The sequence below is a fragment of the Desmodus rotundus genome, chromosome 4 (genome assembly GCF_022682495.2).
Source record: "Desmodus rotundus isolate HL8 chromosome 4, HLdesRot8A.1, whole genome shotgun sequence".
NCBI classification, from domain to species: Eukaryota; Metazoa; Chordata; class Mammalia; order Chiroptera; family Phyllostomidae; genus Desmodus; species Desmodus rotundus.
Window position 1 is genome coordinate 98,275,620 of NC_071390.1, and position 21,991 is coordinate 98,297,610.

Sequence of the window (21,991 nt, forward strand, 5' to 3'; positions counted from 1 at the left end):
GGCAACCTCTTTGGACATTCTCTTTTCTTCCCATGCCCGCAGACAGACCTCTCTCAAATTCATGTCCTTGTTTCCTCAGGAATGTGGAAAGGGGTTTGGCAAGTATATTTTTTAGTAAACAGCGTTTGGGTGTTCATGACTTAGTGTGCACAGCGATCCTTAAAAATTATTCTGTATCCACTCCTGTGATATAAATGCAAATTCTCTTAGCCTCACACTAACTCTGCAGTCCCACATGAGTGACTAAAGGTCACACACAAGCCCACATCTGCCTCCAGGCAACAGACTGCAATGCAGTGCCCTGAGTGCACCTGTGCACCCCCATCGGCACACATTAAACCCATCAGCTACGGCTTACACTCCTGTGCACTTCCCTTCCTCCCAGCCTCACCTTCTTCTCTTTCCTTTTCCCCCAACCCCGGCTCTCACCCCACACAATGGGATATTTGTTAGCCTCAGTAGCATGTGACAGCGCAGTCCCTGCTTTGCCTAGCTCTGGGCTGCAGGTCTCTCAGGTAACAGGTGGCAACTTCCCCTGTTGGATTCTAGGTATAAAAAAGGAATGACCTCATTGGGGTGGGGCTCTGGGACTCCATACAGGTGGCAGTCACAGCCAGGTAATCCTGAAGTGAAGCTGTGTAGTTAGAAGGGGGCAGTTAAACTTGACACTCTGGTGGCTTTAACCCTCACCCTGAGGCACTTTAGCAACAACCAGCCATACCCTGCAAAGCCTCTGAAGCTTATCTTTGCCTCAGATGGAGCCCGAAGAAGCCATTGGGAAAGAAAACGTGGGCACCAAGAAGAAAAACCTGACTTTCTTGAGGCCACGGCTCTATATGCTGGAGAGAAGGAAGACAGACACTGTGGTCGAAAGCAGTGTTTCTGGGGACCACTCTGGCACCTTGAGGAGGAGCCAGTCTGACAGGACCGAATACAACCAGAAACTACAAGGTAACCCAAACAACCTGACAGAAATCAACTGTCCCAGGTTACGGCTTCCCAGCTTTTTTTCTCCTACTCTTCCATTTGCAAAGAAAACACTTAAGGCAGAGGAGGAAATAGAATGTTACCTCCTCTCTAAGAGGAAAATAAGAAAAAATAAAATGAAAGTAAATGTAATTCACAAATTATTGGAACAAGTTATTATTATGGGCTTCAATATTTAAAGAGCCACTTCTGAGTTATTCTTAATATTGTATTTTTTCTTGATGTGAGTAATATTTTTTCTGCTATCTTCCCCCACTCCTTTCTCCCCCCTCCACCCAATTTAAGAAATGGGGAGCAGGAGAAAACAAATGATTTTGAAATCTACAAAAGAGAATTTATCTCCGCAGAGAGGTGTTAGATGTCACACGACGAAATCTATCTAGGCAACTGCACTGAACTGTGATTAAACAGGCGCATGAAACTATTATCATGTCTGTGGAAAATAAAAACTGTTGTCAGCAGGACGGCATAACAGGACCTGTTGAAAATCACTTAGATGTTCATTCCTTTAGAGGGAATCGAAAAACATCCAAATACAGTCATAGATGTTTAGCATGCTTAGATTGAATCACTTGTGAAGAAATAACTTCAGTTTATTTTGTCATGGGTATGAGATAAGTTGACACAGTTATTACAACATTTTCTCTGTTCCAGGCCTTGATTTCTCTAACTCTTCCCATATAGCCTCTCTCTTTTTTCTCCCTTTCTCTTGAAGGTCACTTGTTCTAGAAAACTTTATTTTGAGGTTGCAATTGTGCAATGTTGTAAATATCCACTGACGTCCCTGCTAATGTGATCCCCAAACCTGTCTCTGCCTCTTTGACCACACTTCTGTTTGAGTTTTCATAATCCCACCACAAGCATCGCTCCGGACTGAGAAACTACAATGAGGCTGGAAAGACTGATGGGACAAGCTTGTATTTAGCTGGTCTCTTTCATCAAAAATACGTGTGCACTTAGTTATGCAAATTAAATAAGTTAAGTGCATTTTTAATTAAATCTTTAAAGATTCTGCCTCTCAGTTAATACTTTTAAAAACTCCTGATAGCTCAGAATTAAAATGCAGAGTTAAGTCTTATTCTTAAAGGATACTTTTAAAAACGGGGGGGGGGGGTGTCATTTGATCTCTGAAGTTGTTCTCAAGGCAATTGACATATTGGGAAGAATGCAAATTTTAAAGTCATCTGCAATGGTTTCTAATCCTGTCTCTTCTGAGCTTCAGTTTCTCCATCTGCGAAAATGGTATTTTGCTGCCACGTAGTATTGTTGGGAGAATGAACTTAGACAATCACATGAAACACCTAGTATATTGGCTGACACAATAAACAGTAATTATTTTTAGTTTTGGGAACAATGAGTACTATAAGGGTAGAACAAGATTTGTCCTCTATTAATCTAAATTTCTTCTACTAAATCTATTTCAACTATTTTCTGTCCTTTGATGAAGTGACCACATGGAGCAATTTAGGAAAAGCCCATTGCTTTATCCCTAATAACATGTTTCTTCTGTCTGGGTTTCACTGATTCAACATCTTTTTGGTTCAGATATTCCATTCACAAAATAAAAAAATAGGAAATACGTTTTACTATTCACTTCCTAAACCTAACTAAAAAAGTAAGTCTGGGCCATAAAATACAGCTGACGGTTTTAAGTTACTCTGCAGGAAACCTCAGGATTCTTGTACACTCCTTTGGATTTGCGATTGTCCTGTGCTCTGATGGATGCTGTCTTTGAAGGTGAGAGAAAAGACACAGGAGTGAAGCCAAGTTCCTAGAACTGCCTATGCTGGAGAAAAATCATCAGGGATTGTACGGGAGCACATCAGAGCTGTAGAAACAGACTGGCCTCCTGATATGTGATGTTTTTTTAGATGTAACTCTTAATAAAATCCAAGTGTGATATCTGATGAGTAATAGAGCATTTAATATGATTCTTCCCTAACTGCTTTGGCAACAAGAGAAGGCATTTCCTCATTAATGTTCAAAGCAATCAGTTCTGTGGGTTTACACTGTGGTCCTACTATATCCATTATCAGGCAGATGAGTTCTAATCACCTGAAGAAGCTTTTTACTGTTGCAACCTCAAGAGTTTTTCCTCTGCCTGCCTTAGAACTGGTAGTTCCCTGGGAGGTGCTGAATAAAGACTGAGCTGGCTATAGCCCTCAGAGAGATTGCTGGAAGCCATTGTGAGGTCACAGCACTCTTTCCAATACTGCAAGGCAGCCTCAAATTATTTAGCCCATTGTCAGTGCTATGTTACTATGTGAGCTTACAATTAGCTGCTCTAACTCTCTCTGGAAGCAAGTTCTTTGGGTTCTGGAAAATATAAGATCTTTCTCCAGTGCCCCTGGGCTTGCCTCTTAACTCTTACTATACACCTGTTCAATTCAATTTCTGACAAATACTATTTTGGTAGTGTGAATCCAAATTTTATTTTTTTAAAAAATGGTACACTGGGTGAAAGTTATTAGATTAAATAATATAACATGGATGTAATAAGAATATCATAAAATCTTTATTGAAAATTGTAATCACATCAACATAGTCATTTTTACTAAGCCTCAAGTTGTAAAAGGATAGCCTACTGTTGGTGAAACTGGAAAAGTCATCATTCACGCTGCCTGTCACTATCAGAACCAATAAATAGAGGCAAGGATTGACTCATTATGGGCACTTTATGCAGATAGCCAGCAATCTGAGAAGACAGTGGGCTATGTACCCCAAAAGACCATCTTACGTCTTCTCTCAAGCTGAACTTTTTTCTAAGGAGAATAGTGTAGGTAGGGGATTTAGGAAAAAAGTACATAAGGGGTTTGGAATTTGGGAAAAATTGTTGATCAGATAAAAGCTACAGTCCTGTGATTTTCCTAGCATCCCTTCATCTGCTGACCAGTGCTTCTGCATCTGTGTCTTGGTCAATGAGCATTCCCTCCCAGGAGCACAGTGGCTCAGATACCCTCTTGACCACTTACAGTCCTCCTGACACACACAAAAGTAGAATTGCTTGTGGGTCTCCTGGAGTCTGGGTAGGTCCCAGTTCCTGGAACAATAGCTTTCTTACATGCATTAATTACTAAGCCTGTCAACTATATAACTAAGCTAAAAACATTTCAGCTCTTCAGTTCCCGCATCATTAGTGGCTTCTTTATTTCTCCAATAACTGAACAGATTTGTTCAGTTAATTTATTGAAATGTTATATGGTAAGCAAAACCAAAATATATGCCAGGAATTACTGCTATAAAATCATTATGCAAAAAAAAGTCTGACCTTTGCTCTACAGGGACATAAAGTCTCACTGAGAAAGATAAGACAGGTAAACAAACGTAATAAAGTATAAAGTGACAGGAGAGCAGTGGAGGGGAGATCAGTAAGGCCACAAAAGGAGAGAATGGTTTATACAGGGCTGAGTGGAAAAAGTGGTGAGAAAACATTCATAAGTGATAAGGTGAGGATAAGGAAGAAGGGGCAGAATGGGGAAAGAAGCATGTTTTAACCTGTTTGTTGTACTTATCTTTGCCTGAAATGATGTTGCTTGTTTCCTTGTTTATTGCCTATTATAATTTTCATTTCTTCTCCCATCTCTCATCTCCCCATTCCATACAAGAAACCCTCTCTGTCTTGCTAACTGTCCCACCTTTGCATCTAGAATCACCTGCAGCACAGAGTGAGCACTTGGTAACTTCCAGATAGAATGAATGGTTGGAATGACCTGGTTTAGGCCAGAAATCAGTGTGATGAAAGGCATCAAACCTTGAATTAAGAATCCCTGTGTTTTTATGTGTCAGGATAGAGATGTCCATTAATAAAGATGATTCTTCAGTAAAAAGAAACAGCAGAGATTAAAATGTACAGAATCACCTATATAACAAATAATTCTTAGTGGAAGCCTACCTAATTCCTGACCTGCCCTTTAGAGCATACCGGACCATACTTCCGTCCATTCTTCTCCTTCCGCTCAGAATGTGAGTACATTATTTTAGATTCCAGTTAGCTCAACTACTAATTGCCATTTCAACGGGAGCCAAAGGAACTGATCGAAGCAGGGGAAATTTAGTGGCTGAGTCGTTAAACTGCTTTTTGGGGGAAATGATTTTGTGTATGATTACGAGTGTGAATTCCACATCTGCAATTTGCCTGACTTAAACAGTCATGCACAAGTGTGTCTGTGTGTATACAGATGATCTGATCCAGGTATGGAGATATGGGTGTGGTTGTATGTGTACTTCAGACACATTTCTGTAAAATTAATACTTTTTATGAAAAGTTTATTGATGAATAATCAGCAGCCCTTTTTAAAAGCCCTACGTAATTGATATTTCTGGCATTATAGATGCTATGGCGTGAATGTTTATGACCCACCCTACCCCAGTTCGTATATGGGAGCCTGAGTGTGATGATATCAGGAAGTGGGGTCTCTGGGAGGTGATTGGGTCATGACGGTGGAGCCCTCGTAAGTGGCATTAGTGCCCTTGTAAGAAGAGACATGAGAGAACTTGCTTCCTTTCCCTCTGCCATGTGAGGCGCCCTTACCAGACACTGGATCTGCTGGCACCTTGACCTTGGACTTTCAAACCTTCAGAACTGTGAGAAATAAATGTTTGTAGTTTAAGCCACCCAGACAGTGGGCACACTAAGCCTCTGGTTAATTTTTTTTGTCCAGTGCATATTTTCGCTTATTAAGCGTCAGGTGAAAGACTGAGAGTGAATGGGTAAAAGGTCATCATTGTTGCTGGTAATACAAGTCAAAAAATCACCTCGCCAACTCATAATAGGTCTGTGGTGCTTTATTTATTTATTTATTTTGCAAAGGCTATCTTATCATTTTCATTAAGAAATGATTGAATGGTTGTTTTATGAAAACCTGAAGTTTCCTTACTATGATCGTCATAAGGAACCACAGGACCATATGAACTTTATACAGAATAACATATTTTGCATTGTAATATTAAATGAGTCAAATAAAAAGTTAGACAGACTTGTAAGATTATGGGACCACTTTGGTAAATTACAACGATTTTTAAGAAAACATACCCATCAGTAAGTGAGCAGGAGGAGCTAAACTAACACTGGAAGATTCGGTGAGTTTTGTTCGGGCCCAATGAAGGCTGGAACGAAATGGTTGCCCAGCTGTCTGTGCGTGTTTCCTTCCCAGTGCCATATGCCCTCTTTGTCCCTGTCTGTTCTTTCAGTATAAAGCCACTCTGTCCCCTTTTTGTGCCTCCTGGCACCCTTCAGTGAAATGGGAAGGAGTTGGGTCATGTGACACTAATACAGATGAGGTGTATTTCCCAGTTTGAAGGGCAAATCTTTAAAAACAGCCAGGCAATTTTAAAACCAAGTATTTCTGCCTTGTCGCATGCATAGAAACCAAAAAGAAGCATGATATTATACTTTCCTTCCTTTTCAGTAAAGGTATTTGCAGTTTTTAAAAAAGCCACATGAATCAAATAAGGCTGCCTGTGGATGGTTTTGGCTGTAATCTGTGTTCAGGATATTGCCCTTCCACACTAGGTTGTGGAAAGTGAGCGGGAAGAAAAAGGAAGGTAGAGACTGAGTGACTGTCACCTGCTAGGTTCCATGCTGGCCCCGGGGCTTTGACATGTTGTTATTTAATCCCAACACCTTACCAGTTCTGGTTTTATAGTTGAAGAAATAGGTGAGTAGCGGACAAAAGACTTTCCTTGTACCCTCCTAGGATTGATAGCTGGGTTTGATGAAAGGAACTGACAACAGGCAGCTTAACAGGAGAAAGAGTACACAAGTGTATTAATTTTTATTATTATATGCCTGGGGACATGAGAGGACAACAAAGTGAATACCTCAGGATGCTGAGATGTGAGAGTTTAGATACCATCTTAACAAGGGAAGGGGAGGGGAATGTGGGCCACTGAGGGGCGAGTACAGAATTTCAAGGAAAGGCAAATAGGCCTTTAGCAGAATTGATGGGAGTTATGGTTTGTGACAAAGCTGGTCTGGTTGTGGTGTTGACTTCCAGTGTCCTCTCTTGCGAGCAACGGTCAATCCTTCTGGGCTGCTGAAAACCTAGGGATGGGGGTCCATGACAACCACGTTCCTCTCACAAGGTCTGTCTTTACACAGAGGGAGGAGGGCAGCAAAAGCCTCTCCCTGCATCTGCTCTTTTTCAAGTGTCCTCAGCTCAAAATAATCGGCACACCACAGCGGCAGATGTTGGGTTGGCATGTACTGAACCCCTCAGGTGGCAGAACTTGGATTTGGACTCAGTTGCTTTAAAACATTTGCAAAATAAATTGCATCTGATTCATTGTCGTAGTAGGTGTTCTATCTGTGTGGTTTATAAGAAGAAAGAAGTCGAAGGAATGTGATGGTCGCAGCAGGTTTTATAATGTGCTGGCGTTACTCTACCATTATCGTAAAGCTGGACCTGCCTAATTTTTTACTTTGGAATACACACATTTTGAATTATTATAACATTTTCCTGCCAGAGCATTGTTGTTTAACAATTTTGTGTTTGTGTGTGTGTTTCATTGTCAGAAAAAAAAATTACAAAGTTAAGTAAACCTGCCCCTATAGTAATGGCTTAATGATGTCTGTTTCCCACTTTGTTTGAATATCTTGATACTATTTCTTTAATTTCATGCCTAAAACTTAATATATATCCCCAAACCAGAAAGCCCCATTCTCCATCAGTGGTTGTGGGGCGGAGGGTGGTGGTGGAGGTGCTGTGAGCATCTGCGGGTGAAAAGGATGGGATCGTATGCTGGGAACAAGCAGCTCTTTATCCGGGCAGGGGATACTTCAGTGGAAATCTAGGAAGTCAGCCTAAATTGTGAGTCCTAAATGCAGCAGGAAAAAGAGTGTTATGAGTAAAAGCCGTTGTCCCAGCTAGTTTTGAACAATTTCCTTCTTGATTAATGAATGGCAGAATGAATGAATACTCTAAAGTACCTGCACTGAGGCCTTTGATGGAGAATGGAATCTTGACTGTCTGACATCCAGCTCTTACCTAAAGAAGAAACGTAAAGGTCACGTCATCCTGCTCCCGCTCTAAGTACACTGAGTCAGGGCAGCCCTCGCAGGAATCGTCTCTCTTGACTGCTTCGTAATGTTTGGTCTCCAGTGTCACTACCAAAAGCTGGCACAGATCTCTGCTTCTGTCTTTGAATTATTATAGCAATAATAGTTGTGAAATAATTGAAGACATTGTTTACCTCTCTTAGTGTCATCCAGTTTTTTCAAGGAAAAACTTTGGTTTTGAAACCAGAGAAGATGGTGTTTGTGCTGCCTGTCACTACCAGAACCAAATAGTAAAGACAAGGATTGAATCTTTATGGGCGCTTTACTCAGATGGCTGGCGATCTGAGAAGACAGTGGGTTACGACCCTCAAAAACCTTCTGGACTCTTCTTTCCAGCCGACGTTTTTATAAGGAGAAGAAAGGGTAGGGAAAAGGGTTTGGAGAAAAGGTTAATTGGATAAGAGTTGCAGCCCAGCAGAGATTTTTCTGGTACTTCTTTACCTGTTGATCAACGATTCTTTAACTGAGTCACAGATGTTCTCTCCCTGGAACATGGTGTCTCAGACACCTTCTCCACCACTTGCAGACCCTCTGGGGCACAAAGGTTGAACTGCTTGTCACCTTCTGGAATCACGTTGTCACACATTCCATCCAGTTCCTGGAACAACAGCCTTCAACAGGCATTAATAACTTAAGCCCATCAGCTAAGGCTAAAATCTTTAACTCCAGAGTTCTCAAGTCGTTCTCTCCTAAGAATTAGAACACACCCCCCTTCCACATAAAAACAAGCAATTTACTGTATTTAGCTGTTCATTGCTTAGAGTCAAATTTGTACCTAATGCCTAGACTTTATAATAGTTGTTTCCCCTGTCTTAAAGTTTCTTCCCCCAAATCTCAGAGAGTATGGATTCTCGCCTTTGAAGTTTCTGCTCACTCACCTACTGGGTGAGGGCTTCCCTAACTATCCCACCTAGAGTGGTCAGAGAGGAAACCTTTCCCTGTGTCCTTCTAAGGTCCTGTGGCTGGGACTTGTGAGTTGAACTGACAGAAGAAAGATTAAGAAGGAAAAAAGCATATACATGTTATTTGATTATTAATATTTTTACATGGCATGGAGGACTTGAAAGAAAGAAGTAAAAATCCTAAAGAAACAATTATATTTTTAAAGTATATTTTATTGATTATTCTGTTACAGTTGTCCCATTTTTTTTTCTCCACTTTATTCCCCTCAGCCATGAACACCTCCTCCCACTTGCATTCCCTCCTCCTTAGTTCATGTTCATGGGTCATACATATGAGTTCTTTGGCTTCTCCATTTCCTATACTATTCTTAACCTCCCGTCTATTTTGTACCTACTATTTGTTTCTTATTCCCTGTATCTTTTCCTCCATTCTCTCCCTTCCCCTCCCCACTGGTAATCCCCCATGTGATCTCCATTTCTGTGATTCTAGTCCTGTTCTAGTTGTTTGCTTAGTGTGTCTTTGTTTTTGTTTTTAGGTTCAGTTGTTGATAGTTGTGAGTTTGTTGTCATTTTACTGTTCATACTTTTGATCTTCTTCTGTTTCTTGTATAATTCCCTTTAGCATTTCATATAATAAGGGCTTGGTGATGATGAACTCCTTTAACTTGACTTTATCTGGGAAGCACTTTATCTGCCCTTCCATTCTAAATGATAGCTTTGCTGGACAGACTAATCCTGGATGTAGGTTCTTGCCTTTCATGACTTGGAATACTTCTTTCCAGCCCCATCTTGCCTGCAAGGTTTCTTTTGAGAAGTCAGCTGACAGTCTTAGAGGCACTCCTTTGTAGGTAACTGTCTCCTTTTCTCTTGCTGCTTTTAAGGTTCTCTCCTTTTCTTTAATCTTGGGTAATGTAATTATGATGCACCTTGGTGTGTGTTTCCTTGGGTCCAACTTCTTTGGGACTCTCTAAGCTTGCTGGACTTCCTGGAAGTCTATTTCTTTTGCCAGTTGGGGAAGTTTTCCTTCATTATTTGTTCAAATAAGTGTTTAATTTCTTGCTCTTCCTCTTCTCCTTCTGATTTGGATGTTGGAATATTTACAGTTGTCCTGGAGGTTCCTAAGCCTCTCCTCATTTTTTTGAATTCTTGTTTCTTTGTTCTGGTCTGGTTGAATGTTTATTTCTTCCTCCTTCTCCAAATCATGATTTGAATCCCAGTTTCCTTCCAGTCACTGTTGGTTCCCTGTATATTTTTCTTTATTTCTCTTTGCATAGCCTCCACTTTTTCCTCTATTTTGTGACCATACTCAACCATTTCTATGAGCATCCTGATTACCAATTTTTGAACTCTGCATTTGATAGGTTGGCTATCTCTTCATTGCTTAGTTCTATTTTTGGAGTTTTGATCAACTGGGGAGCAAGATAGACCTCAAAACCCAGGGTTCCAGCAGAGGAAAGGAAAGCTTTAAAAAACCTCTGGCTGTAAAAATCTGTGGGTGTTGTGGTGGTGGGAGAAACTCCCAGACTCACAGGAGAGTTCGTTGGAGCAGCCCACGGGATCCTAGAATGTACACCAACCCACCTACCTGGGGAATCAGCAGCAGAAGGGCCCAATTTGCTTATGTATTTTGGGGGAAGTGACTGAAAGCCAGCCCAGAGCCGAGTAAGAAGCATTGTTCCCTTTCTGACGCCTCCCCCACATATAGAGCCACAACACAGTGAAGTGGGTTGCCCTGGCGAATACCTAAGGCTCCACCCCTTACAGTGTAACAGGTGTGAGGAGACAAAGAAATATTGCCCAAATAAAGAAACAAGTAGACCCAGGGGCTTTTATACTATTTTAACACAGAGCAAGTGATAAATTGTGGAGATGTAATAAGACAAAAAGTTGTTGAATTGTAGGAAAGTGAATAAGAAATTTGGGGGGAGGAACTCCTAGAAGATAAGGGCTATCTTAGTGAGGTTTGTTTATACAGACTCATCTTGATGCCCATGTCTGGTGATATGAATGTTCTTCTCTTCCTGATACAGGGATAGCATATTTCTCACGGGAAATTTTTGTCTTGCTTTTAGATAGAAAGGAGGAGGGCAGAGAGCCCTTCCTGAATCTTCTGTTTCTCAGTCTCTCTCAAAATAGTCAATAGACCAAAGTATTATATTTTGGGGTGTTATGTTCTGATCCCCTTCATGCATCTTTACACCACTTATTCTCTGAAATTGTGTTATTTTATTCTATTTTTTGCCTCTCTTGCCTATTTGAATGTAATTCTCCTGGGGAATAGAGACTTATTTTAGCACTTAAGCAATGCATGGTTCATAGTAGATGCTCAATCACTACTTAACTTAATGACGAAAAGATATTCGTTGAAAATTACAACTATAGTGATCTTTATGACTGGTATATTTATATTATATTAAATGTGTATTTTCCTTTACACTCTGTCATTTCCATTTCCTCACTATTTAATTATAATCAACTCTAGGGTTAACTGCTCTAAATTATTTTCCTGTAAAAAGGGAGAAAATATAAAAAAATGAATTTAATTAAACAAGAATACAGAAAGAATTTCATGGCCAAACAATATGACATCTCAATTTTAATGAATTTATTTAACCAGCATTTGCTAGACATTCATATGTGTCAGTAATTGACTAGAACTTGAGAATATAAAAATAAATCAGAAGCAAACCCAGCCAATTGAATGAGACAGGCAGTGAACCAATAATTTTAGAAACATTACAGGTGCCTGATGTTAAGCTGTAGGTTGGGTTCCTGGGTGGCAGATTCTTAGAAGGAGATGAGAGTGCAGGAGACATAAGAGGAGTCGCATTAGGGAATATTCTTATGACTGGGGAAGAGAAAGGAAGGGCATAGGATTGGGGGGCAGAGGGAGAGGTTGCACTGTGATGTGGCCTCAATGGTTTAGCTAGCTCTAACGTGATTTCTGAAGATCCTTTAGAGTGTCCCCAATGGTCTGAAGGACCTGGGCCCTTATATCACCTCTGAAGTTGCTGGATGGATGTATCTTGGAAAGAGGGTGTGACTTGAGAGATGCTCATATCTGAGGCAATTGCTAGAGAGAGCCTGTCTGCTGGTAGAGCTCCCAGAAGCTGGGACAATAAGTACTTTATTCCTGAAGGGGAACTGTCAGCTCACCACTGGAGCCACCACACATTAGTGGTAATTATTGTGTTAGAGACAAAAAGCTATAAAGAATTGTATAAATGAGAAAAATTGTTGAAATGAGAAAAAGCTTAATTATACCTCTAACATGTCAAGACACCTGAAATCTGAATCTTGAAATCCAATTAAAAATTATAGAAAGTTATTGGGGTGACATTGGTTAATGAAATTATATAGGTTTCAAGTGTGCAATTATATAATACATCATCTGTATATTGTATTGTGTGTTCATCACCCAAAGTCAAGTCTCCTCTCATAACCATTTACTTCCCCTTTATCTTCATCCATCTCCTCCCACTTCCTTTTCTCTTTGGCAATCACCATACTGTTGTCTGTGTGTATGAAGTTTTCTTTTTTGTTTAGTTTGCTTGTTTGGTTGGTTGGTTGGTTGGTTTTTTTTTTTTTTTTCTTCATCCCTTACCTTTTTCCCCCAGCCTCCAAATGCCCTCCCTTCTGACAGCTATCAGTCTCTTTCCTGTATCTATGAGTCTGTTTCTATATTGTTTGTTAGTTTAAATTTTGTTCACTAGATTACACATATAAGTGAAATTATACGGTATCTGTCTTGCCATGACTGGCTTTTTCACTTGGCATAATACTCTCCACGTCCATCCAATGCTGTCACAGATGTCAGATTTTCTTTTTTATAGTCAAGTAGTATTCCATTGTGTAAATGTTCCATGTTTTTTAATCCAGTCATATACTGATGGTGGACACTTGGGCTTCTTCCAAATTTTGTTCACTGCAATGAATGTAGGGGTGCTTATGTTCTTTTGAATTAGTGTTTTGGATATTTTCAGATATATTCCCAGAAGTGTAATGGCTGAGTCTGAAGGTAATTACATTTTTAATTTCTTGAGGAAACTCCATACTGCTTTCCCACAGTGGCTGCACCAGTCTGCATTCCCACCAACTGTGCATGAGGGCTTCCTTTTTCCCATATCTTTTCCATCATTTGTTGTTTGTTGACTTACTGATGATAGACACTTTGACAGGTGTGAGGTGATAACTCATGGTGGTTTTAATTTGCATTTCTCTGATGATTAGTGACATTGAGCATCTTTTCATATGTCTATTGGCCATCTTTATGTCCTTGGAGAAGTGTCTATTCAGGTCCTTTGCCCATTTTTCACTTGGATTGTTTGTTGTTTTGTTGTTGAGTTGTATAAGTTCTTTATAAATTTTGGTTATTAACCCACTTATCAGATGTGTTATTGGTGAATATGTTATCTTATTCAGAGGGTTGTTTTTCTATTTTGTTGATGGTTTCCTTTGCTGGGCAAAATTCTTTTAGTTTGATGTAGTCCCATTTCTTTATTTTCCTTTTGTTCCCCTTGCTCAAGGAGATATATCAGGAAAAGTATTGCTATGAGAAATGTCTGAGATTTTACTGCCGATGCTTTCTTTGCAAATTTTTATGGGTTTGATTCTTACATTTAAGTCTTTATTCCATTTTGAGTTTATTTCTTGTGTATGGTTTAAGAAGGTGGTGTAGTTTCATTTTTTGCACATATCTGCCCAATATTCCCAACACCATTTACTGAATGGACTGTCTTAACCCCATTGTGTGTTCTTATCTCCTTTATCAATTAGTAATTGAAAATAAAGGCATGGGTTCATTTCTGGGCTCTCTACTCTGTTCCATTGATCCGTATGTCTGTTTTTATGCCAGCATCATGCTGTTTTGTTTACTATGACCTTGTAGTGTGATATCAGGTAGTGTGATGCCTCCAACTTTGTTCTTTCTAAAGCTTGCGGTGGTTACTTTGGATCTTTTCTGATATATAAATTTTTGGAATTTTTTTCTAGTTTTGTGAAATCTGCCATGGGTATCTTTATAGAAATTGCATCAGATCTATAGATTGCTTTGGAGAGTGTGGACATTTTAATGATGTTAACTCTTCCTATCCATGAACACAGTACATGATTGCACTTATTTTTATCTCCTTCAATTTCTCTTGTCAGTGTCTCATCATCTTCCAAGTACAGGTCTTCTCCATCCTTGGTTAAATAGTAATTTCTTTATTCATTCTGAAGCAATTGTGAAGGGACTCTTTTCTTAGTTTCCCTTTCTGGTAGATCATTATTGGTGTATAAAAAATGCAACTGATTGCTGGATATTTATTTTGTATCCTACTACTTTACTGAATTCATGTATCAGTTCCAGTAGCTTTTTAGTAAAATCTTTAGGGTTCTCTATATACAGTACTATGTCACTTACAAAAAATGACAGTTTTACTTCTTTCTTTCCAGTTTGGGTGTCTTATATTTCTTCTTGTCTGATTGCTGTGGCTGGGTCTTCCAGTTCTAGTTTTTGCTTGTTGAGTAGAATGTTTGCTGTGGGTTTGTCATATATGACCTTTATTATGTTGTGGTCTGTCCCTCTACTCCCACTTTGCTGATCATTTTTTATCATAAATGAATTCTGGATTTTGTCAAATATTTTATTCTTCATCTATTTATATGATCATATGATTTTTATTCTTCATTTTGTTTATGTGATGTACCACATTAATTGATCTGTGGATATTGAACCAAAGTTGCATCCCAGGAATAAATCTCATTTGTTCATGGTACATGAGCTTGTTAATGTACCACTGAATTTGATTTGCTAATGGTTTTTTGAGGATTATGGTATCTATGTTCCTCATGGATATTGGCCTATAATTTTCATTTTTTGTAATGTTTTTGTTTGGGTTTGGAATCAGAGTAATTCTATTTTTGTAAAATAAACTTGGGAGGCTTCTCTCCTCTTAAATTTTTTGGGATAGTTTGAGAAGAATGAATGCTAATTCTTCTTTGAATATTTGGTAAAATTCACCTGTAAGGCCATCCAGTTCAGGACTTTTGTTTGTTGAGAGTTTTTTTAAATTATACTTTAAATTTCATTGGTAATAATCAGTTGGTTCAGATTTTTTGTTCCTTTTTGCTTGTGTATTGGAATATTGTATGTTTGTGAAAATTATACATTTCACCCAGATTGTACTATTTGTTGGCAAATAGTTGTTTGTAGGATTTTTTTGAACATTCTTTGTATTTGTATGGTGTGAGTTGTCACTTCTCTTATTTCTGATTTTCTTTATTGGGTCCTCTGCCTTTTCTTCTTGATGAGTCTGGTTAAAGGTCTGTCCATCCTGTTTATCTTTTCAATGAATCAGTTCTTGGTTTCCTTGATCTCTCATATTTTTTAGACTCTTTTTAAAAAAATTTCCCCTCTAATTTTGCTTATTTCCTTCTTTTTACTCACTTTAGGTTTTGTCGTTCTGAAGTTCTTTTAAGCGTGAAGTTAGATTGTTTATTTGAGCTCTTGCTTAACTTGAGCTTGGCCTGTAATGCTTGAATTTCCCTCTTAGGACCACTTTTCCTTTGTCCCATGGATTTGGGGGTTGTTGTATTTTTATGTTCATTTATTTCAAGGTACCTTTTGATTTCTTCCTTGATCTCATTGTTGACTCATTCATTGTTTAATAAGATGTTATTTGGCCTCCATGTCTTTGTGTGTTTTTTATTACATTGCAGTTGTGAAATTTTTTATGGATTTGATTTTTCATATGTAGCATATAATCAACATATAACTATAGTTAAAATTTTTTTAATGAATCATTAATCAAATAAGATTTTAATTTGGGATAAAACTATTAGAAAAACTTATGTCCTACAACTTTATTTGTTGTATATTCCTATAAGTATGTACAAGTTAACAACAATCAAAATAATCATTCCAAGCATTTAAACCACAATTTGATTTTATTTTCAAAATAATCTTCTCCATGTCTATGTTTGTGTTTAAACCCTGATCACTTTTACTGCCCCCAGATTACATCATGTGTAATAAGATCCTATTCATATATTCACTGTGCATACCCTGTGCTCTTATATGACACACTTCTAAACTACATTCATGTCTACTGAATAAACGGTGCCTGGCTCACTGTTTGTGAACGCTGTTTGGAACCTGTGTCCTGAAATGGCTCATTAAGTTAAATTAAAAGAGTCTGTTTTTATTGTTTGTGAGGAAAGCCAACCCTGTTTCTCATTTGTCTAAAATACATAACAATTGGAGAATGTTCTATTCCTATATCTAAGCCAGCATTAAACTTTTGCTGAAAAAATATAGAGGGACAAAACAATGAGTCTCAGAAAATTTGTGAACAAATTTCTTTTTACCCTAAGTTCATGTCTGATTGGCAAACTGCTGTATTAATGAAGGCAATGATGGGATCAGTCCTTACTCCACCCTAAACATGACTTGGTTCTCTCTAGGTTCTGCTCAAAAGTCACCTTGTTAGTGAAGCCTTCCCTGACTTCTCTATACACGGTAGCAACCATTAACTGCCACCTGCTTTACTTTTTTTCGTAGTGCTTCATCACTGTCTGGCATGCTATATATTTCCTTATTAATCAGTTTATTGTTTCTCTTCTGGCACTAAAATATAAGTTTTATGGAAGCTAAAGTTTTCCTTTGGTTTTTTTTGTTGTTGTTATATTGCTAACATTCAGAAGAGGATTTCTCAATATTACGCTACAGATATTTCAGGCTAGATAATTCTGTGTTGCAGGGTATTGTCCTGTATATTGGAGCATGTCAGCAGTACCCCTCACTCCTACCCACTAAATACCAGCTGCACCCCTGCCCCCCAACTATAACAACCCCAAATCACTCCAGACATTGCCAAACATCCTTGTGGGGAGTAGTGTAGGGAGGAAAATTGCTGGTTGAGAACCAGTGATTTAGAACAATGCCTGGCACAAAATATTTGTTGAGTGAGTGAACAAATGAATAAAATCAGGGTAGGGGTTTTGACATTTTATCCAGTCAAAATTTTTGCCTTCTCAACAATAGAACAGTTACAACAGAAAAATTAAATACAAAGAGGACTTTACCAATAAAGTTCCCTTTCTATTCAGGGCTTTAAATTTATCTTTGTTCACTCATCTTCTTCTGCTAAAGATTTTAAATAAAGACATTTCCAGAAAGATCCATTTATTTAGCTCCAACTTGTTTTGGATCCACTACGCCAATCACTGCAGGGGCCTGTAATTTCAAAACAATTAAAAAAAAATAACTATTTTTCAAGCCAGGTAAGCTTTGTTGAATTCCTTTTTGTAATCCATTTTTCTACTTTCTGCAGCAATTAACAGTCAGAGGAAATAAATCACATGCCCTTAGAACAAAGATAAAATATTTCCCTGCCCCAGAGCTTGAGCTTTCAAATTCAGAGCAGGGGAAGGTCTGCTCCTTCATATTTCCACTTAATACTTTACTGGCTCCTCGCCAAAACCTGTCTGACATGCAATTACTTTCAACCTATTTCACAGAAGGCCCGTTCCATTCATCTTTCTGTGGGCCGGCTTTCCACTGAAACTGATAAAAAGATTTTACCGTGTGAAACTTAAGTCAGTAGGGTTCAGTGCAATGCTAAGCCAAGGTTGTTAGGTTTAGGAGGGGCGGACATGAAATGTGGCATGGAAAGGGATGAAAGAACATTTATAATCATATCTGGGTATTTGGTAACAATCTGTTTGGAATAAAACCCTAAGTAGAATAATGGGTGGTGTTTGTACTATATAGGTAAAAAAGGGACAGATAGAGTAGGCAGAGGGTCATGGTCAGAAGGTCCAAACTCAATTTCTGATTCTTTTACTTAAGCTAAAAGACTTGACCTTCTCTAGAAATTAGCGTCCTCTTTTATCCAATGAGATGGAACTGGGTAGACCTTATCACCTAATCTCCTCTGCCTGCTCTTTCCCATTGTTCCCTATTTCTTTAAATGGCACCACTCTGTTAAAAGTCAAAAATCTGAGAGTCACCTTTGACTTTCAATGTCCTTTACCCCCTACACTGATTGTTCATGCTAATTTTGTCTCCTAATTTTTTCTCGAAATGATTAGTTCCCTCTATCTTCTTGGCAACTAGACTAAGTTTAACTTTCCCTTGTGACTGGACTGCCCAAGGTCGTGGCCACTTCATTGTCTCCTTGCCTTCGGGCTTCCTCTCCTCCCCCTTCTACGAGATCTGGTTCTACAGAACCAAAGCAATCTCGGGAAGAGAATCTGACCCTGTCACTCTTGTTTAAAATTTCCTCATTGCTTTCCTGTTGTTTAAAAACTCTAGATTTCTAAATTACACCTTTGTGATCTGAATCCCGATCATTTTCCTAGACTCTCGCCCTTACCACATGCTCTTACATGTGTGCTTCAATCACACTAAACTTTTTTCAAACCTTTTTCACCTCCTAGCCTTCGGCCATGCTGCTTCCTCAGCTCAGAGCACTCTCCCTCCTCCCTGATAGGTGTCACTCTTTCAGACTTCATTTAGGTGTCCCTTCTCCAGCGAGCCTGACCTCAGGGCTGCGCTATGCTAAGCTTAGGTCACAGTTTACTGTATGTATTGGCACACCAGTTTTAAATATTGATTCATATTTTAAATTATGAAACAACTTGATTAGAGCTCTTTCTAGAATAATTTTCTCTTCAATCTTTCATGGTCCTCTCATTCAACTCCTCATAGAGCAGCATTTTGGCTACTTGATTTTATCAAATCATCTCAAAGACATTAAAGCAGTTTTCATGGAAATATTGATGAATGTGAGCTTAATTAAGTTAATGTAGTTACAGTAAGAAGTGTTATTGGCATAATCATGACTGCTGTTGAACACAATTAATTCTTGGAAAACATGCAACTTAATCACTAAGTGGACGAGTACATAGTATCAGTTGGAACATCTTAGGAATGGAATGAAAGTACTGATTGAGCCCATGACTTTATCTTTATCTTTAGCCCAATGACTTATCTTTACCTCTAGCACACACCTTTCTTAACTGTAAGGGCTGTTACTTTATTTATTACCATACGCCCAAATAAACCATAGCACCAGCTGAAACCCAATACAAACTTTAAAAAATTGATGTTAAATTAGATGTGAGGTTTCTTTAATTCTAAAAACTATATAATTTATAAACTTCAAATTCTGATATTTTTTATTCTTATTTAATTATAAACATATTTGTGGTAGTAATGAAATCATGAATTAGTTCAAGGCCAAATCAGCAAAAAATATATATTTTATATTATATTACACTTGAGTTTTCCACAGTCAAGTGATTTTTCAGGTTGCTCACTAAATAAGTCTTGAATGGCGTGTGCATACCTGCCTAGTTTTGCAGGTAATGAGGGGGATGTGTAGGAGAGTGGGCGTTGTTAAACAAGGCATTAAGCCAAACCTTAAACTTGGTAAATGAAAGCTTTAACTCTCTTATTTATTAAGATATAAGTGAGATTTTAATATAATTATAGAAATCAAAATCTGTGATTATTTATTGATAGTCACTAATAAGTAATATCTAGGGAACATTAAATAAGTTAGAAATCTAGAATTTTAAAAATACATAATAATAAGCTGTATACATTAGCAGGACATATATAATATTTTAGTCATCTTCTTGCTCTTTCAGTGAGAAGCACAACATTTTCAGTGAATTTCTCACAAACTTATTTGCATTGGCAATTTAGCTTCAGGGTAAATGGGAGATAATCAGATTTTTAAAATTCAGGGGTTTATATTATGCCAAACAGCGTTCAAGAGCGATATCCCCACCTCATCTTAATTCTGCCTGGTATTGAAATGACTTTGTAGAAGTCCTTGCTGTTTTCTCCTTTTCCTTAGAACAGGTCCAGAGCCAAGGAGGGCGATTTTGTGATGGCTGCTAAGTCTCTCCCCCCACCCTGGGAACATTTCCAAGGGAAGAAAGAGGAAAAGCAGGTGTAGCCATTCAGAACCAGATATAGAAAAATGGCAAGTGAATCATGGCCTTATAAATAAGGACTGACATTTTTTTGAGAGGTTTCTGTGTGTCAGACACTGCATTAAGCAATTTGCATGCTTTTTTTTTTTTCAGTTCTCACCACCTACCAGCAGTGAGTACTGGTTAAAATGCAAGTTTAGGGGCCAGACTGGCTCCGGTTTGAATCTGTTTACTGTGGTGTGACTTTGGGCTTTAATCTCTATGTATTTCAATTTCTTTGTGTGTAAATGAAATATCTACCCTGTAGTGTTTTCATAAGGATCCAAGAGCTAGTATAAGACCAGCTCAACTGGTTAGTAATAACACAAAGTGCGTACTAAAACATGATAGCTCTTATTATCATCACCGTCACTGTTGTTGTTATTCCCCTTCCACAGATGAAGCAACGTAGTGAAGTCAGATGATCTGATCATGGTCATATAGCTGGTGAGTGGTAGAGTCAGAATTAAAGTGTGCATCTGCCTGTCCAGCATGATGTGATAACACTACACATAACACGGTGTCCCCTGACCACAGCCTACTCATTTTTAGTGTTGTGACAAAGACTGCAGATCAGCAATTTTCAACTTTTTCATCTCGTGGCACAGAAAAACTAACTACAAAAATGCTGTGGCACACCAGAAAATATATTTTTTGCTGATCTGACAAAAATAGGTATAATTTTGATTCATTCACATCATATGGCTATTGTTGTGTTGGCTGTTGTCTTTCTTTCATTTCACAAGCTAAGGGAAAAGAGGTCAGTGCCCCTGACTAAATAGTCAGGTATCACATGTTTTAAAAATTCTTGTGGCACACTGGGTGAAAATCGCTGTGCTAAAGATAACATATATTTCTTTTTTTAAAAAGGTACATAATAGATACTTGATAATGTTTCTCTTACTATAGGCAATCACAATATATTGTAATCACCATAATTGCAGTTATAGTGTATAATGCTTTAATATGAAAATAATTTTAAGAATATATGCTTCTATAAGCAAATAGTGGTATATCCATACAACGAATATTACTCAGCCTTTAAAAGGAAGGCAATTCTGTCACATGCACAAGGATGAACCTTGAGAGAAATAAGCTGGTCACAGAAGATGATGAAGTACTTAGAGTAGCCAAATTCATAGGGACAAAGAGTAGAATGGTGGCTGCCAGAGGCTGGGGAGAGGAAGAAACAGAGTTAGTGTGTAATGGGTGTGAAATTTTAGTTTGCAGAGATGAAAACAGTTTGGAGATAGATAGTTTTGATGGTTGCACAGCAATGTAAATATACTAAATGCTGAGGAACTGTACACTTAAAAATAGCTAACATGGCAAATTTTATGTTAGGTATATTTTACCACCATAAAAAATAGGGAAGGAAACATATCTTTCTATGAGAAAAACATTATTACCAAACCTACTGAAATGAGAATCATAGTCTTAAGATCAGCTCCTGCTTCTGTAGCAATATTTTTTATCTTTTTTGTTGAATTCCACCAAGAAGCCACTTTAGCCTTTATGTTTTATAAGAGTGAGAAGGCATGCATGGCTATTCTTATCCACAACATATGTCCCTATTTGAGTTGGCAGGTGAGTATTAATCAACGTGGATATTATTCTAACAATGCTGTCAGAAGAGAAATAATATTGTTGTGACACCGAGAGAACATTTTTATTATACACATTACCTTGAAATAACATTTTTCCCAGGAAATTAGATGCAGCAGACGTGGAGCCTGATAGAAAGACGCGGAGCGCACGTACATCAGTCATGTGCGCAGCACATGATCTATAGCTCGCAGCCCGGGAGACACAAGGATGTAATTAACTAGGAAGGTCATTCCATCACTGGGATAAAATTTGGAACAAAGATGTATTCAGTTACGCTGTTTACTCTATTTATACTTCAGCTCCTCATTTTTAAGCTTTCCTTTCTATGTGATTTTTATAACTCCCATAAGGCTTTTTTTTTAAAGAAGAAAAGCTCTCTTTTGTTTAAATTGTCTTGCACTCCAAACCCAATTCAAAACAATTTTGAATTTTAAAACATGACTTGCTTCTGACATTGAAACTTTTTTCC

The 21,991-nt window shown here is 38.2% G+C and overlaps 1 protein-coding gene across 6 annotated transcripts in view; it reads left to right on the plus strand.

The window, feature by feature from the left end:
- The first annotated feature begins 571 nt into the window (after positions 1–571).
- ARHGEF38 (Rho guanine nucleotide exchange factor 38) overlaps positions 572–21,991 on the plus strand; it is a 122,810-nt gene continuing 101,390 nt past the window's right edge. For all 6 annotated transcript variants that reach the window (XR_006653246.2, XR_006653245.2, XM_045183650.2 and 3 more), the window contains exon 1: positions 572–951. Coding sequence is in view for 4 of the 6 variants with exons in the window: in XM_045183650.2 (XP_045039585.2) it covers positions 756–951 (196 nt within the window). In the remaining 2 variants the exon portion in view is untranslated. The remainder of the gene's footprint in view (positions 952–21,991) is intronic.